At 37.8% G+C, this 19,155-nt stretch overlaps 1 protein-coding gene across 1 annotated transcript in view; it reads left to right on the top strand.

Annotated features, from left to right (window-relative positions):
- CCDC171 (coiled-coil domain containing 171) overlaps positions 1-19,155 on the top strand; it is a 149,385-nt gene that overhangs the window by 82,605 nt on the left and 47,625 nt on the right. The window contains 2 exon segments of the mRNA XM_037373775.1: positions 7,917-8,062; positions 11,450-11,504. Of these exon segments, the coding sequence (XP_037229672.1) occupies positions 7,917-8,062; positions 11,450-11,504 (201 nt within the window).

The following is a 19,155-nucleotide window of genomic DNA, read 5'->3' as shown; positions in this document are numbered from 1 at the left end:
GGAGACTCTTAGGATTCCCATCTCTTTGAATCAGTGTCTGAAGTAAAGACATACAGCCAGTGTACCATAATACTAGTTTCTTAAATTTAGTTCTGAAGGAGAATGCTGTGTGATTTAACCTGTCCCTGCTGACTTTTTAGTCTGTGTCCAGATTCCCACTGACTTCAAATTGTATACCTTTCAAAATAAACAATGGGAATGAAATTGCAGTTATTTAATTTGTAAGTAATACTTCATTGTCATTGTTAATAATTTCATTGCTGTTGTTTCTCCTTCTTTCTGAATTAACTAACTGTTACAATTTAGAAATATTCCAAACAAATCGAGTGATGCAGATTCAGTGGAAGAGTATTTTTTTGAAACTTGAAATAGTCTGTTCCTGGGCTTAGAAATGTTACTGATAATGCAAGATCATTAAGACCAGTAGGACATGATCAGAGACAGATGGTTTGAACCCAGTTTACTGATAATGAAATGCAAGAAACTGGTGCAATATGTTGTGTCATCATATTTCTATATTTCTGTATATGTACATGTGATATAGTAGTGCTTGTAAGGCATAGTAAAGATAAAGTCTAAAGTTTGTATCTATCTTCTGCACTGTGATAACGTGCACAGTTAGATAATGTATAGCAAAATTAGGCAACAGCTATTGAAGATGCTTGTTTATAGCAGAGAGCAGTATTACAGAGCAGCATTGGAATTTCCCTGTAAAGTTAGGTGCCTCACATACAGGTATGTGAGAGAGTTATGAACAGTCCTTTTTTGCAGTACCAGGTATAAACCATCTTTTTGAAATGTTGGAACTGTAACAAGTATAAGGCTGGGAGTATTGTCAGGGTAAAAAGTGTAACAGTGAAAAAAACAGGATTATTTCTTTTCTGTGGTGCTTAAGTAACTGATGTAAAGGTGTGAGTGATACTACCAAAGCACAGAAAAACTGCCGCTCCTGCGGGGCTGGATCTTGTCTAGTCTGCAGTTGTGCAGCGTTAGGTGTTGTGGTGGGAGAGGAATTAACTTTTCTAGGGAGAAGAAAGAAACATCAGGCCTGGGGTAGCATGTCAGAGGTGAATGAGGAGTGAATGACTCATGCCACCATGCATGTGATTCCGAAAATTTATTCTTACTTAATGTCAAGGGGTTTTCTAATACACTTGAAAACTTACAGTGATAAAGCTTGAGTTTTTCTAGAATTGTCTTTATTCCATAAAGGTGGTATAATCCTTCTCTGTGGCTTTCTAGTAATACTAATGTAATTCACTTGGCTCAGAAGATAATAGAAGTTTTTTATTATCATGTGCATAAATTCTATTACATACTTCTAACATTTCCTAAAATATTGTTTAAAAGTAGGGCTTAATTATTATCTCTGGTCAGATCAGTGTTTGTCTGGAAGGCCCAGTGTATCTTGGTATTTCAAAGGGTTTCCTTCAGCTTTTTTCAACTTCTATTTCTCTTCAAATGCAGCAGTGTACCTGGCTAATACATTTTAACACCGATGCTTTTGTTTGCTGATGTGAGCAGTCTATAAGGATCTAGCCTATGTGGGAGCAGTTTATATTTTGTGATTACTTATATAACAACTTTCAAAGTTTTGTTTACTTTTACTTACATTGAAGCTGAGTGACCTGTGAACATAGGTTGTTATCTTCTGGAAGAAGTGTGGAATTATTCAAGAATAGGTACAGTGTTTAAATTAATAAGCTCTTTTAATTGACAGTAACTTTAAAGCATGCACAGCTTATTGACTTTATAAAGCATTTTCAGTCATCCTTTGCTGAACACCTTGAGTTAATGCAATTGAAAAATGCATTCCTTTCTTGTTGATCAGAATAGATTTTTTCTCTTGAGAAATAGGTCTGCATTGTAACACAGAGATATACTAAACCTAGCTTTAAGTCTTTGAGGTACTGTAATCCAGCCCGAACCACTGCAGGTAAAATGCTTGTGGTACCTAAACTTGCTTTGGTGTCTGAGAGCTGTGCTTCAGTCAATAAATGGACTGTTGTCTAGACACACATGGGTAATGCTATTCACTTTCACAATGTGAGGGCCTACCATTTCAAATGACTTTTGTAAGAAAAATCTCTTGCAAGATGGATTTTCCCCATCTAATCTATTTAGTGACTCTTGAATAAATTGTTATTGAAAAGTTACTTAATAGTTAGATTCTAGATCTTGGTAGAGTAACTGTATCACGGCTGCTTTTTGGGCTACCTCCACCATCACTTAACTTACAATTGCCTTTAGATGATTGCTTGACTTTTTTTTTTTTTTTTATTCTACTGATTTGGCTAAAGCGTTCTGGTATTAGCATAGTTTGTGCTCCAGTATCATGAGGGTTTCTTACATAAAAAAATTACAAGCAATTGCTTTTGACATTGTGTCAGAAATGTGAGAATATGTCTGCACGTATCCCTTATTCCCTAGTATTTTCTTGGTTATTTATGAAAATAATTGTGCTGTTCTGCATAGTAGACCCACTTCTGGTCTGTGACCTCACTACACAGAGCACTTTCAGAGACATGAAGTCTGCACCATTTTGCACCTAGTTAGGTACACCGTTGATCTGTAAGCCATGTTTAACTGCTTCCATGCTACATTGCATACTTCAGAGAAGTCATCAGGTATTTTCTTTCTGATTGCCAGCATATGAAAAGATTGCTGCTGTCAGGATGAGAGTCCAGTAGCAAAGAGGTTAAAAAAAATCACTGCTTTTTCTACAAAGCAGGTATAGCTCATTCAGATGTCCTTTTGAGTACTCATATTCTTTTTTTTTTTTTTTTCTAGAGAAGTTTAAAGAGCATGTGAAAGCATTTGTTATTGAAGGGATGTCGTGGGTGGTCAGCCTCAGGTTAGCTCAGCTTCACAAGAGCCCAGAAGCCCCATGGAGCTCATTTCAGACTGTTCTAAGACACTACTGCAGCCATGGTGAAACTCACAGTGAATCCAGATACAGTATGTTGATATTGCAGATTGGTTTCCAGTTGAGAAGTGTAAATCCATCTTATTTGTTGACATAGGTCTAAATATATGTCTTAAATGTATTGGTTTTTTTCTAACATATTGATGAGAAGTCTCAGTTATGGGTGGGGTTTTCTGGCCACAGAACTTTTTCCCCTGAGATTTTTTTAATCTTCCATTTTTATAGAAGTTTCATTTTAAGTTGTTCTTGGTAAGTAAGAATTCTTTTCAGAAGACATCTGTGGAAATTCAGCAGTATGGTTTGAGCTAATGTAGTTTGGTTTGCATTGGAGTCATGCAGACTAAAAATACAGTTGACATTAACTATTGGTGTAACTTCTTGTACCTTTTGGATTTGGACCTTTTGAAGACGCAAGACTTCTTTATCTTTCTGTATGCTGTGTTTTGAGGGGCACTCGGAGACCATCCTGAAGATTATATTTGCCAACAGGGATAATGAGGAGTGTGTTTCAAGTGGTGGAGGAATGGATGCTGGCTAAACTATGTATTATTTTTTCATTGTGGAATTTTATTAGTTATGTGTATAGGACAAATTTCAGGATGTTTTCAGTGTACAGCTCTTTTTAAAAGTAATGTTTTGCATATAAATGGAAAAATATACCTATAAAACTTCATCCTGAAAGTGAAATCTTTAATTTCACAAATTAGTTCATAATACACATAGTGCAGTTTATTTGCGTATCTTGTAGTGCTGTGTTGTGGTTGTGTAATTTAAATCTGATTTAGTAAGCAGTTCGATATATACTTAGTTGATCTTGGAAAATATGCTCTCAGTATAAATGTGTCGCACATGTTTTGCAGGGATTTAAACTGTATGACTGTCATCATTTGTCTGGAATGATTGACCATCTGTTACCTTTTGAATAGAGTGCTTTTTTGTCTGTAAAGAATGACAGTGTTAAACTTCAATTTATTTTTGTAACCGGTTTTGAAGAGATTCCTCACTGCAAAGCCTAATCTTGTTAACTCTCTCTGTGGAAGGACCCAGCCAACAGACATCCAATGAGATTTTTCTTCGGTGCTATCAGTTACTTGCTGTTCTCTCCAACAAATGTTTTTTCATGCTCAGTTTATGGGGGGTGGGGGTGGGGTGGGGCAGGGGCGGGAAAAGCCTAAATTTAAAGTATCTCTAAAGGGAACTCCTAAGGTTCTGATGAAAACTCAACTGATCTGTGAGATTTTGGTGGAGTGTAGAGGAAGGAGTGCACTGATGTCTGAATTAGCACCTGAATGCCTAAACATCTGAACGAAACAGGTAACTGACAGTTTATAGAATGTCAGTAAATTGGAGTTTGGCTTCTAAGTTGGTTCAGAATCACTTGTGCTTGAAAGTGAAAGCTCAGCATCTTCACAGAACTATGTGCAGACATAGTAGGTTTTTAAAACCTTCATTCTTATCATATTTAGCCTCAACTTTCTAATGGTTGTAATTGTCCACAGAAAACATTTAAAGATAAATGTATTATCAGGTTTTGAAATTTTCTTATTTTTGTAAATACTCAGACCTGGGGGGCAAAATAAGGGCTATATTGTGGATTAAGTGAAATATCTCAAGGCTGTGCTTTTCTGATAACTGAACCTGAAGTGACCTTTCTCAGACACAATTACAGAGCTGTATGTTTTTCCTTTAATTTCATCAGGGGTTTAATTAGTATACAAATAAAATTTCCCTTATCTTCCTTTCTACCTAATTGGCTTGTCTTAGCTTATATATGAAGAATGTGAAAATGGGCTGTAATTAGGGTGACCGTGTTAACCTTTTTTTCTCAAAAGTACTGTTGCCTAAAGGCCTCAAGGCCTAAAACCAGTGCTTTGGATTATTGCTTTGCAATCACTATGGCTCTCCCATAGGTTTTCTCATGAGCAGAAGGGCTTTGGGTGCTGCAGGTTCCCACTGCTTAACGGGATCTTCATTCTTCTCCCCACTAAATGTTTATTGATTATCTCACTGCTCCACACTCAGCCTCCAACAACTTAATATCAGGTGACAGTCAGGAGAGTTCTCCAAGTAATTAGAGTAGAGCATTGAGGGAACAATTAGGAGCAGAGTTATTAAACTTGATTTATCCTATTCTCTCCTGAACACTTTCTTGGATATCAGAACATCACACTTTCACAATCAACCCTGGCTGAGAAATTAGTGGCTAACCTGCTGCTTATCATTGTTGCCTTGCTGCCTTGCGGCACACCCTCTTGGTTTCAGTCACTCAGCTGGAAATATTAGAGTCCATAAAGTTTATCAAGGGTTTTAATTAGATCAATCTGAAGAAGGAAAAAAGAGAGGCTTAGCAGCCATTACTTTAGAATGCTCCACACTGTAGTTGAGCAATTTCCAAGGCTTGACTTTAACCCACAGTAGCAAGGAGCTTCAAGTGAATGCTGAACTACTTTTGAGAGTGCTAAAATCAGTTTACGTTTTGCCTGGATATTCCATTATTATTGATAGGTAAATTCTGAGTCCTTTGGAGTTTTCTGTAAATAACAGTGAAAGACTTGTATATAATAAAGCAGCTGTTCAGTGAGATACTTGATTTAATCGCTTGTATATTGCTTCGTCACTAGCTAGTGTAGATTGCTGGCTGTGCCTCTGAAAGAGTTTAGGCTTCATGCTTTCATGCCTTTTATTGCCTCATTAATTGCAATTGGTAAGCAAGATTAGTTAGCGGTTCCCGTAAGATTTTGACAGCTAGAGGGTCTCTTCACCATTTGTGGTCAGTGATGAAACCTTTATGTGGGAGCAGACAACTCTTCAGCCTCTGTAGAATGATAGCTAGCTAATGAAAATGAAATAAATGTGCATAATATTTCTATTGTCCTGTCTGTCATCACTCTTTTAGACCACAAGCATCTTGGAGCTAGACTCTGTTCCAGCAGTCTCTACATCTGAAGTTGCTTGCATCAAAATACTAGCAGAATTATGTATTCTGTATTGTCCAGAGCTCAGACCTGTGGCTGCATCTTAAAAACAGATTTTCCAGTCAGAAGGGAAAGTGGGGTGGACAGAGCATTGTCACCAGAGACAATAGTTCTCTGTTCAATAAATTTTGTTTGCCAAAAGATGGGAAAAGCAGTGGTGGGGTGGGGTGGGAGCGGGTGGGGAGTGGGCAGGGGGACAGGACAGGGGACAGGACAAGGACAACTCGACTCTGTTTCCAAAGCTGTTCCCTCAGTGCTGACTTAGCCTAAAACAAACAGTAAACACAGTAAATGGAAGAAGGTAATATTCTTTGTTCTTAAATTAAAAGACAACTCTGTTTATCCTTGCTAATCCACATCAGGGTTTTTTGGAAAAAACTTTTCTGAAAATCTGACAATTCACAAATTCATCTCTTCAGGCAAAGCTTTGATAGCTGCTAGTGGCATTAGGGTAGAATTTCTGAAAGCAACACTTTAGTTTTGGATGTCTTTATGCTAATAATGCAGTGGAAGAATGAGATCTGTGCATTTCTCTTTTCTTAGATGAAAAATAGCATTCTTCATTGAAAATAATGACATGAGAGGCAGAAGAGAGTTATTCAACCTGCATTAATTTGAGCAAGACAAATATTAACATTTCTGAGAGGTAGAGTTTCTTAAATAAACTCCTGATTTTTTTTTTTTTTTTTTTTTTTTCTTACCACGGTGATTAATCTCAGCCTGGATTTTGTAAATTGCTGAACAGGGAGTTTGGGTAGTGGTGCTGTACCTTCGATCCAATCACACTGTTGAAATAACGGGTTGCTTTTTTGTCTTCAGGACAGTTTGAAGAAAACATATGCCAATCCACAGATTTCAGTTTATTTTGCAGGTTTATGCAGTGTTATTGTGTTCTTTGTTATTTTAGGGAATTTTTCTCTAGCATACTGTTTCTTGAAGTGCCTTTGACTCTTGGCTAGGCCTGAAGCTTTTTCAGCTTAGTTGAGTTTTCTAAATTTCCATCAGCGTTTTGTATATACTGTTCTTAATACATATCTGCAGCATAATATATGTTCTCCGTGTTCTACATTCAGGTCAAGTACTCCTGAGTACAAATTATGCAGCGCATTCTTAGAACTTAAGCAGAAAATATGTCTATAAATCTTAAAAACAAGGTGCAAGAGCTCAGTCTTGCAACTGTGCAGCCTTCTGTATCCTTCTGTCTTGGTTTAGAATCTCTCAGGGAATTTGCATTTTGTAAAAGAATGTGTATTAGCCACAAATTATAATTTCTTTCTAAAAAGGCAATTAACAGCTGTAAGTAATATACACATTTAACAAACTATGAAATCACATTATTAATACTCCAGTCTATAAAAGTATTGATTTATCCCAGCAGAAAGGAGTAGCAACTAGCTGTGTTCTGTATTAATTAGTTTTGTGTGCTATTTGTCATCTATTGGATTAATCTGAATTGATTTAAAGCATGTTGTGTTACTTCTAAGCTGGAGAGAAACATTAAAAAAATATACATGTAGTATTTTGCATATTGGAAAACTTACAATAAAATAGTGAAAGCTCCACAAAATAGTGATTTATTCTTAGCAAGAATTACAGCAAAACTATGCTTAATGCACTAACAAGAATGTTAGGTTCTTTTTTTAATCCTGAAATTTCTGAATAACGGAGAGTATTTAAATAAATGCTACTTCGTTTATTCCCTTTCTTTACTTGTGAATTCTTTTCTTTAGTTTTCATTTTAAATTAAGTTTTGAGAGTATTTTGTTACATATGTTCTGTTGATCAACAAATCACTTTATTTTATAAAACATACTTGTACATAGGAAATATACTAAAACGGGGGCGTGTGTCCTGAGTTGTAATGGTTTTGCTGGAGAATTCATAAAACCTTAGTATGTAATGGTCCAAATCTACTTCACAGTCAGTCTGTTTTCCACTTTGTTTAATAGCCTGTGGCATAAATTGAAGTTAATTATTTGGGCTGACAAGTAACTCTGCTTTCTGTCTGCTTGCAGAGACTCTCCAAGGCAGAGACAGAGCTGAGAAGAAAAGATCAATCTCTGCGTCAGCTCAATAGACTTCTTGCCCAGCTGGAGCAGGACAAGCGTGGACTGAAAGAGAGCATCCGTGATGCAGAGAGTGCCCTCTGCATGGCAGCGAAGTGAGCGCTGGGACCTTGGGGAGATCACTTAAAACAGACAAAAGATCAATTCTTACTTTCATGCACAGGGTTTTAGCCCTGGCTAATGTAATGCTGGAAAACAAAAGTACATCTGTCTCTCTTTGAAATTCAGTGATAGTCTTCTAAAAAGAAAACTGTTAGTTCAAGATACTAGAGCTATGTTTTCTGTAGTTAGCCCATCGTAGTGCTTTAAATTTTGGGTCCTGAAATAGCATGGGCATTTTTTTTTTTTTTTTGCCAATTAGTGATGTGACAACCATCTTTTTGGCAGATCTCTAGTGCTCTGTTTATTTAAGAAATGATTGCTTGTTTTTTCTATTTCCATGTCACTTTTTATAGAGAGATAAAATTTGTTTATAATAAATACAGAATGGGCTGAAACCCATTTTGGACCTAGTCTATCTGTGGATAGATCTTACAGCTGGTTTCAGAGAGTTTTGGATTTGACGTAAAACCCGTGCCTTTTTATACCATTACCTGGAGCGTGGAAGGAAATGTGTTCAGGGACCAATCGTGAAAAGATTGGTAGTCAAAAGATGTTCCATTGACTTGAATGAGATTACTACTATCCTTTTACAGTCATAAATTCAGATAACACAGTCTGCAAAGATTTATCTTTTTATCCATTACACTTGTTGTAGCACATACTTTGAATATTGTTGGTCCATGGCTAAGATTTACAGTAAGTTTAATTTAAAATTAAAATTTCTCATTATGCCTGGGATACATTTGACCTCTGAAGAACAATAGCTTGGAAGCTTTAAGGGTTTTATGCACAAGTGAAATAATATAATTCATATAGTTACCAGTGAAATGTTTAATTAATGCTAATTAAAATGATAAATCTTATTTGTTATGAGTGTATTAATCCAGATGTCACCTGAAGAAGGGTTTGTTCTGGAAAGCTTGCCCCTTTTCACCCTGCCCGAACCTGTTTTATGCACTCTAGTAAAGATCATTGCCTGTGGCCCTTCGTATATTCAGAAGAGGTTATTTTAATGTGAAGTGGTTTTAAAACTGCCTTTATTTCTGTGTATAGAAGTTGAGTATTGACAAAGAAAAAACCCATACCATTTATTGTTCTACCAAGTCTTCATAACAAATGTCTTTTTTTTTCCTCTTCGGAAATATAAGCAAAATAGGTGAAATACACTTTACTTTTGTCCAGAAAATCTTATTTTAATGCCTTTTCCTTAACCTGAGTGGTTATAAGGAATAAATGGGTGTCTTTCAAGTTTTTTTCATAATCTTTTGTACATCTTCAAAGGATAGCAAGATAGCTGGCTCATTCTGAGAATGGCTATCTTGATTTTCTTGCAGTGGTTGCCAGCAGTTCTGTTCCACTTTCCTCCAGAGTAGGAAGCAGTATTAATAAAAGTGTCTGTTAGTGAACTTGACAGAAATTTAGTAGCCTTTTGTCATTTTTCTGCTATACAGAAATCCCCTACGAAACCTTCACCCCAGCTATTGTATAAAAAATGATGTAAAGCATGTTCCTCGTGCCTGAACTACATTTCTGGATAATAATCCCAGAGAATACTTCTATGATCCAATTCCAATTTCCCTTACACGTGTAGCAGTTGATGAATATATGAAATACAGTGAACTAAATGTGGATCCTGGCATGTAGAGGTGCAATAGATTAATTTTTAAAGCTATTTTCCTAGGTGCTATAAATAAATATTACCAGATTCGATTTGAAGATGTTTTTTAAGGTAATAAATCTACCATAGTCAGAGGTCTTTCTGTTCACAAAAATAAGAACCTGGGAACCACCTATTAACCTGGATCCAAAATTCCATCTAAAGATACTTTCCTTTTTATGGTGAGCATTTGAGAGTATGCGAGGAAAAGACTGGCTTTTCTGTCAGTAACTAACTTTGAAATTAATGGTGTTGAACTGGCTCTCTAGAACTGACTTCACCCAGAGAAATAGCAGTCCCTACATAAATGAGGCCAACAGAGAAGGTGAACAGCATGTTCCTATCAATCTAGTCCAAAGAAGGGCAGGAGAAAAGAGAAAAATCTCTGACAGCTTTACTAGGAGTGTAAAAGCCAGTCCTACTTTTAGGGTCAACTTTTGGTATTTGCTGCTAGGGTCGTATGAATCAAAAAATGAAGAAGCAGCAGTTATTCCAGGCAGAATGCCATGGTTTTGACTGGAGAAAAGGAGACTGAGGGGAGACCTTATAGCTCTCTAGAACTACCTGAAAGGAGGTTGCAGCAAGGTGGGTGTCCATCTGTCCTCCCAAGTAGCAAGTGATAGGACTGAGAGCAAATGGCCTCAAGTTGTGCCAGGGGAGGTTTAGACTGGATATTAGGAAAAACTTATTCACTGAAAGGGTTGTCAAGCATTGGAACAGGCTGCCCAGGGTAGAGGTTGAGTCACGATACCTGGAGCTAGTTAAAAGACATGTAGATGTGGTGCTTAGGGACATGGTTTAGTGGTGGACTTGACAGTGCTAGGTTAACGGTTGGATTCAATGATGTTAAAGATGTTTTCCAACCTAAATGATTCTGTGTTTCTATTACATTTGTTTTAGGAACTGTAAGAGCTCGAACAAAATATTCACATAGCTGGCAAGGTAAAAGACAGTCCTGGAATATTAAGGTGTGTTAGCTTTTCTGGCGTGGTTTCCACTTGATTTCCTGTGTTGTTTTGTTGGTCACATTGTCTTGTTCTCCATAGTCTTATGGTATTATGCAACTTTAATTCTGTTTCTGTCAATGCATTGGATGAGACCAAGGTTTTTTTGTGGAAGAAGAACTGATCAAAGCTGTCTTTCTTACTGAAGCCCTAACCTACAAAAACTCATGAGGATAGTATTTAATTTTCCAAACTTCTGTTTTGTAATGATAGGATCCTTGACTAGACTTCTTTTGGAGACGGACCTGTGGAATGTTCGGGTTTAGAAAAGACAGGAAGACTTAGATGCATATAAGTACATAGTTGTTAAGCCCATATAATTGGTAAAAACTGGAATTTGTCAGTGTTTTCCAGCATGAGAATGTAATCTCTTCCTGGTAGAGTCTGGGTTATTCAGCATGCCCTTTTTATCCAAGGTTGCAGTTTCTTCTCCAAGAAGATGGTGGTTGTTCATTGGTTTGCCTGTAAATACAGCTAGTTTAATTGCTTACCCAAACAGAAACATCTTTCATATAGAAACATGCCAAACAGTAGTCCATGAGCTACCTTATAAGGTTTACACTGGAGATACAAAAGGTAGAGATACAAACACGAGTCTGAGTTATCAACAATTCTTTTTGAAGACATGATGCTTTTAAAGTAGCAGAAAATTAATTTCTACATCAGTAGAGCTTCAGTTCTATTAACTACTCTGTTTCCCCCCCCCCCTCTTTTAATAGAGACAAAGAATTGATTATTAGTCATATGAGATCTGTGGAAGCCGCTCTTCATAAGGTAAGAATTTGAGGGTTTCTCTCTGCATTTGTATATGCAAACACCATAAGGGTTTTACAACCGCTTATTCTCAGGGAAGGAGTGGAATAGAAGTTGTTGTAAAGCAACTTCCTTTTCTTAGCGTTTAAGTTTCTACCTTCAGCTTCTTTCATCTCCAAATCCACTCATATTTAGTGAAATAAAATACAATTTTGTAGTACATGGACTTCTTACTTTTGAAATAAAACTTACTACAGAATTCACCTTCCTTCCCTCAATCAGTGGGCACTATTTCTGATTACCAAGTGAAGGATATTGATCTTCCAAACAATGGGTAACTGCTGCTGAGTTAACTCTCTCTACTGAGTCAGGTGGAGGTCACCTGGTGAGGTCATATATGTGATGGCCCTAAGACCTTTGGCTTTGTGCATGCTCCTTCAATCTTTGATACATGATAGATAAAAGAAGGAAAAGACAGTATTAACCCGTAATCAAAAATTTCATGATACTGATTTTAAAACCTTTTTTAAATGGAAGTAATAATCTCAGTTTGTCTCTGACTTGTACTGTTTTGCCCTGCTATAGTATTTTTGAAGGTCCAACAAAGCTGTTTACATTAATTAATTATTTGGGAGAAAGGGCTTATTGTAACTGTAGCTCTAGTGGTCAATTGTTTTATAACTGGGTTTAGTCTAGACCAACACAGAGCAAAAGAAGTGTTTTTATTACCTTGGAGTGTTCATTTCCCTTATCACATCTTGAATTCTCAGCGACAGGGGAATCTATTCCCTTATTTTAGTTTCTGTGTCCACCAAAGCTGCTGTTAATTTTCAGGTACCTTTTTCAAGTTTTTCTTTCCTTTAACATTCACAGAAAGTGACCGTACCTAAACAGCATGTTTTAGCTGCAGCAAACTGTGCTGGTAGTAATGACTTCCTTTGTGTCCCCATCTTTTTCATACTGGCTTCTTTTCAGATTGGGAAATGCGTTTAATGCAGGAAGTGCTGTGTTTTGCAGTAACATATGAATGTAATGTCCTTGGCCTTGAGAATTTACTGTTCTGCATTGCAAGTTTACGTTTAGATTTAGAAAGCAGTGCTGTATATCCACAAGTATTGAAATGTTTGGGGAAGGGTTATAGGCAAGGTCATTTGCTTAGTACTGATCTTCCTGGTGCAGTGAATGGATTGAGAAATGTCCATCTTTCTTTAGGAATTTTAGTTACCACATCTGCTTCTTAGTTCTTGGTGTACATAGTTGTTAGGCCCAAATAGCTTATTATTGAGTAGCAGAGTAATCTATCCTTTCTGGTTTGTCAGCCTAAAGAATGAGAAAAACCTGAGTTAGAAATGTCAGGATGCTCCTTTCAGCAGGAACTAAAAATAATTGATTGTAAATAATTCATAACTTGGCACATCATTTCTTCTATAAGAACAAAGGAAAAATCTTGATCTATCTTTGGGATATATCTGAACCCTACATCGTAATGTTAGTTAATTATCTAACATAAGCATGGCTTACGTGTAAACCATCAAGTTTACACTGTTGTTCTTAAAGGTTTTCTCACACAGTGAAAAATCAGAACATGATGCAGTAGACAAAATACTAGTAAAGGAACCACAGGCCTGCCTTTTCCCCTGTAGAAATTCTGGGAACTGCTTTTGCTTTCAAAAAAGGAATCAAAAGAAAAAAAAAAAGTAAGTTCAGAATCATCTGGAGTTGGAAAAGTATTACTATTAGCTGCAGATATGTTTATAAGAGTTTGAAATTGAACGTTGTCGTTATTCTACATTGATGTATTCATGAGCAAATATCTGCAAAATTCCACTGCATCACTTGTAGGATCTGTGCTGTCAATGCATAATGCTAAATTTTTGCCTATAGAGCTCAGAGGGATTTTACAGACATCCTTAGTAATCTTAGTTAGGCTCCGGATAAGACGGTGTACACTGATAGCCATTAAAGTGACCTCGTTCTTCTCTGTACTCTATCACTGCAAGAATTCCAGAAGGCAGCAATGTAGGTACTAGATCATCTGCCTTTGGGTATACTTGGCTGTAACATTCAGCAAACAAAGCAAAAAGAAGCAGAGCTGTGGGAGATCACCTCTGTGCACGCTTCTAATACAGCGCCAGTTAAGGGATCATTTACGGCACCTACTGCCCCCCAGTGACCGGATGGAAAATCTAGTGTCACACGACTGGCTGCGTCAACAAGCGCTCGGGCGTGCTCGTGCCCGGAATTATTCTTTTAAGGCCATTACAGAGCCACCTTTTTAAATCATCATGAATATTTGTGAAGCATAAGTGTTGAAGAACTTGAGCATGTGCTATGCTAAGAGAGGAAACAGCTTTAGCAACTAGTTCCATATCCTTTATAGTCTGCAAGATAGTGTCTAGATAGATAGTTTTTGTGTCATCCTGAGGGGTCTTGTCATGTTAGCTATCTTCATCTGACTCCTGGAGCTAGATTGTTTGCAGACAGTTTCCTTATACCATTAAAATAGGAGATATTTTTTGGGTTTATACCATCTAAATGATGAATTTCAAAGTGCAACGTGAATGTTTTAGCAAATAATAATAATAAAAAAATACCACCAAGGGCAAACAAAGTTATCTCAGGAAGATTTTGTTTTGGTTCAGTTTTATTCTTACAATATTAAAGACCAAAAGGTAATAGCTGGATTTTTGTAAAATCTAGGTTTGGAAAGTAGATGCAATTTTTTTCATTTTTTTCTTCCCTAGAATCTATTAGATAGCCTTAAACTGAAAAAGCTTAGCAAAGTAGAACAGGTTTAAACATTGGCTACTTAAGAGAACTTGTGTCCATAACTTGAACAATTCCTTTAAAAAAAAAAAAAAAAGCAGCCCAATGTAAGATGCAAAATGGTAACAAAAATAAATTAATTTTTACTAGAAGAGTTCTTAGAACAAATTCGTTCTGATTGAAGTTCAAACATAAAAGGGTTTTCCTAAACAGTCTTCTCATCAAGAGAGAAAGCATTTAAGTAAATGTCTTATTTTAAAACCCATCTGCAGTCCTTTTTTTATGTGTGAAAAATAGATTATTTCTTGAAACACCTTCTCAAGATATTTCTGAGAGGGATTTTGTTGTAAATATACCAATGTTATACTTGTTGATAAACTATATTTCATTTTTTTTTCTGTACTTGTTAATATCACATTTGCATTAACTGCAAGAGACATTAAATCTGTTAGTTTTATTCAGCTAGATTCTTTAACATGTGTAATTAATGACTTAATAGTTATGGTAGACCCATCAGTGGAAGAAATGATTTTACACGATCTCTGCTAAAATCTTCAGCCTTCCCTTTGTATCGCTTCTCAGTTTGAGTGTCGGTGGTGGGTTAGCCTTGGCCAGCAGCCAGCCGTCCACCCTGCTGCTCTCACTCCCCCCTCAACAGGGCAAGGGGGACGAAAGAGGATGAGAAAGCTTGTGCTTTGGGATACAGATGAGGAGACTGCAGACTGGGTACTGTCACAGGTAGCACAGAGTTGACTTGGGGAATGTTATTTTAGCGTATTATTAAAATAGATTTATATAGTGGGAAAGAAAGAAAAAAAATCAGCATCCTCCTGCCTTTTAGGCTCAGCTTCGCTCCCAGCCCCTCTGCCCATGTCCTGAAGCGCAGGATGGATGAGGGGAAGGGGGTAGCAGTCCAGCCCATGGCGACTGGCTGTTTCCCTGCTCTGGTGTGTGCTTTCCACATGGGCTGCAGTCCTTCCAGAATACCTGCTCTGGCGCGAGGTCCTCCACAGGCTACAGCGTGGACATGTGCTCCAGCACGGTCCTCTCAGCATCGGGGAAATGCCTGATCTGGTGCCTCAAGCGCTTGCCCCCGCACCTCACTGCTGCTGGGACTGGTGCCTGCAGGGCTGTTTCTTGCTCTTTTTCTTCCCTCTTCCTCAGCCTGTGTGCTGGTTCTTGCCCTTTCTTAAATACGTTTTCACAGGGAGGCCCCTGTCTTGGCTGCGGGGCTCGGCATGCCCTGCGGTGGGTCTGTTGGGGCCAGCTGAGGAGCCTTGGGGCAGCCCTGGCTGCCCCCCGCAGAGGCCACCTTGCAGCCCCCCGCTGCTGGCGCCTGGGCACCCGCACCCCTGCAGCGCTGTAACCGCCCAGCCTCCCTGCATCCTTTCTTTCTAAACTCCACGTGTGCAAAACACCACCATGGGCAGGCATTCAGGTAAGTAAGCCTAAACAGAGACAGAAAATGGTTTCAGATTCCTGTTGTACTCTTTAACTGTTAAAGTCTTGACAAGCCTTATGGGCTGGCAGGGTTTTCAGCCTGTCCCAGCGGCAGCTGCCTAAGATTTGGCCATTTTAACAGGTTAATAAAATAACTGTGTCTTCACAAGCTTAGACTGTTACCCACTGGCCTGGGAGGCTGATGAGCTGTAATAAGAAGTCAGTAAAAATGAGAAGATTCCTCCCCTCAAAAATCTTTTTCCCTGTACTAGTTAGCAATCTACTCATTCTGACATTCTGGGACAGTTCAGGGATTAAAGCACCGATCCAGTACGGCCCTTCTTATTTTTGGCACTTGATCTGAAAAATTCTTCTTTATCCACTTCTGTAATGCACTTCATTTCTGCTGATTGAAAGGTTCATACGCCAGCTGGCAGAACAGCTTCCATGCAGACTTGTCAGCAGTCATGCCTTGAAATCCTTCCACCATTGTGTTTCATTGCCTCACCGCTGCTCCCCTTCCACCCTTGTTGCCTTCTCCAAAAATGTCCCTAAAGTGGCCATGCATGAGGTATGGGCCCCACAGTTCTATCAGCTGAAAAGAAATCTGAACACTGTATGATCCATCCTGTTACTCACATGCAAAATACAAAGACAAAACTATTTTTCTTTACCCAATTTGATGATGTTTTTAATACAGGACAGAGAGACAGTTGGATGTGGGGTGAGACCATTGAAGACTTGAGGATTAGTAACATCATAGCATTAGCTTGCTATTTCTGATGTGGTCCATAGCAATAAAATGCTTGTTTTTATGATGGTTGTTTTATGGCCTGCAATAAATTAATTTACAATAGGTTTAAGTCCATATACAAGTGACTACGTCAGTAACAGCAAGCACACAGTGTAAGTGGCATTGTTAGTTTCAGCAAGAAGACCACAAATTGATCAGGGCTTGAAAAAACAGAACAGTTACGAGGCTTAGGTTGGCTGCCACGATCAGACTTCACCAGATGTAACCTGCTGCTTTTAGGTGTAGTGCTCAGCCACATTTCTCTCAATTAACTGGGATTTATAGTCTGTGGTATTATTTAGTTAACAATGATTTTAAAGCTCTTGTTTTAGAGATTTCAACTTGACATTTTTTCCCTAGCCTGATGTCGCTCCTGGAGCTGGTGGTTCTGTGTGTTTAGACACATTAGCAGGTGAAGTCTGCTTGTGTGTAGGCTCAGATTCTGTTCATTGCTGTGATCCTTGGTTGTTCTAAACTGGCCTTTTCACAAGCTTATTGAAACAGTGGGTATATGTACATGCAGTAAAATCACAAAGAAACCCAAATACAATACTAAAATTCTAAATGATTGCTGTAAGAAGTTTATAGTAGGAAACAAGCTATTATTTCTCTGTGGTAAGAAAAAAAGCGAAGTAAAAACATTACCTTTTTTTCTTCTCTATTTCAGATCAGCACCTCTTCATTTCAGTGTTTTGTGAATGACTTTTGTTTCTCCCCTCTAGTAATCTGACTTTCTTGATCCTTGTTCCTAAAGATCAGTTGTGCAGGACATACAGGTGTTAGCACAGCTGGCTTGCTGATGACAACTCTGTCCATATAGCTGTCTAGTGTGTCATCACTCATATTGTTCAGTGTCATTCTGACCTAGCCAAGCTAAAAATGGTACTCCAGCTCAAATGGGATTTAAAAACCTTGACAAACTAAAGATAAGACATTGCCGAATGTCATATCCGTGTGCATAACTGTTTTTAGTTTTAGACATATCTAAATAACTAATTTCATGGTGCATTTGTCTTGTCTTTTGTTGTTTGTTTTCTTTTAAAGGCTGAATACTTTTGTATTTGTAAGTATTCAGTAAGAAACAAATCCTTTTTTTTGAGAATTGTGGAATTACTGAATACATTAACTGTTATTTTCTCCAGACACAGGTTCATTTTCAGCCCAAGGTTACTTAAATCCATTCATAGGGGATGTATTATAGTGCACGTCCTGCAACTACAGCAAAGCTTAGGCGTGGTGGTCAATGTCTGCAAAAAAAAACTCTGGATCAAATTAACATCTTACTCAACAGAGCGTGTAGTGTGTGTGTGTGTAGTAATACGAGAAGGCTTGAATTATAGGTAAGCCTGGGATGGTATTCGACTCTGAAAATTAATTTCTAGAATCTCGACTAGTCTTTGAGAGAGAAAGAAAAAAAAAAAAAAAAGCCAAGCGTACCCAAAGCATCAGTTTTGAGATACATCTCCTTACATAAAAGCTGTTATGCAGTAATTAATTTTCTTTTAAAATCCACCTTTGAAATGGCTTGTATTGTCATTAAATGCAGATTGTATGGCAGTAATCAAAAAGGATAGTCAGTAAAGCTGTATGCTAATACAGAAATTGTTAGTAGATTTTAAATTAAGTGAAATATTTGGTATACCTAATTGCATTCATGTATGGCTACCTGCAGTAGGGTATATGCAAATGCTATTTAAAACCTCCGCTATCAACAGAAGTCAGACCCTTGGGTGTGAGGATGTATTCCTTCTTTTGATGAAAGTATGCAACAATCTGCTGGCCTTTAATGAGTACTCAAACCTAACTGTGGTAGCCATATAACAAGTATCTATTAAACTGTACTATATAGCTTCCTTTCGCTTCTATGAGGCAGTATTTTGTCTAAGTAAGATATGTTGCAATTTGGTGTAGTTCAGTTTGGTGGTCTTGGGGAAAAAAAAAAGGAAAAAAGGAGTTTGAGGGTTTGGTGGCGTTTTGTTTCACTGCCACCCCCCCACCCCCCCCCAGTTCAGTTGACTGGCTTTGTTCCCAGCATCATTCCTCACCTGTTTCACTTTCTAATTGTGGCTATAGTTTTCCAGTTTTCTGATGTTTGACTTAAAGCACCTTCAGTTTTCAGCAATTTAAGCAATGCAGTATTGTCACAGGCAGTCTCTCTGCTTGTGCAATGATCCTTGATTGCTGAAACATCGTGATGAAAAAAATCGGGTCGCTGATCATATAGGCAGGCCCTCTTTCAATAAGATGAATAGACATTTCTTGAGAGCAGATTCAGACTCTGGTGTTTATAGGCACTGATATTAACCGATTGTCTCTTGGTTCTGACAAGGTGCTTTAGTATATACTTCCTTGGATGTCGCACATGCCAAATACTTTGGCAGAACTTACGAGGTCTGTATTGCCTTAAAGGGCTAACACTTCAACTGTGATCACTGTTTTCCAGAGAGCCTGTACTCTGGAATGGCTGGGTATGGATATATTCTTAGAAAGATCATCTGTATTGGCAACTTAATTGAAGAACTACAGTTATCAGTGCTATTCAATACTATTGTTGGTGCAGATTCCTTCATGTGTATTCCCTTGTATTTTTTAGTATAGAGTAAAAGAACATCAATGACTCATAATTAAACATTACAAAATTAGGAAGTGTTCATGACAGTTTAATTCTTTACA

Source organism: Falco rusticolus, chromosome Z, assembly GCF_015220075.1.
Source record: "Falco rusticolus isolate bFalRus1 chromosome Z, bFalRus1.pri, whole genome shotgun sequence".
NCBI classification, from domain to species: domain Eukaryota; kingdom Metazoa; phylum Chordata; class Aves; order Falconiformes; family Falconidae; genus Falco; species Falco rusticolus.
The sequence above is the reverse complement of the archived record's forward strand: the minus strand, read 5'-3'. Positions and strand labels throughout refer to the sequence as shown.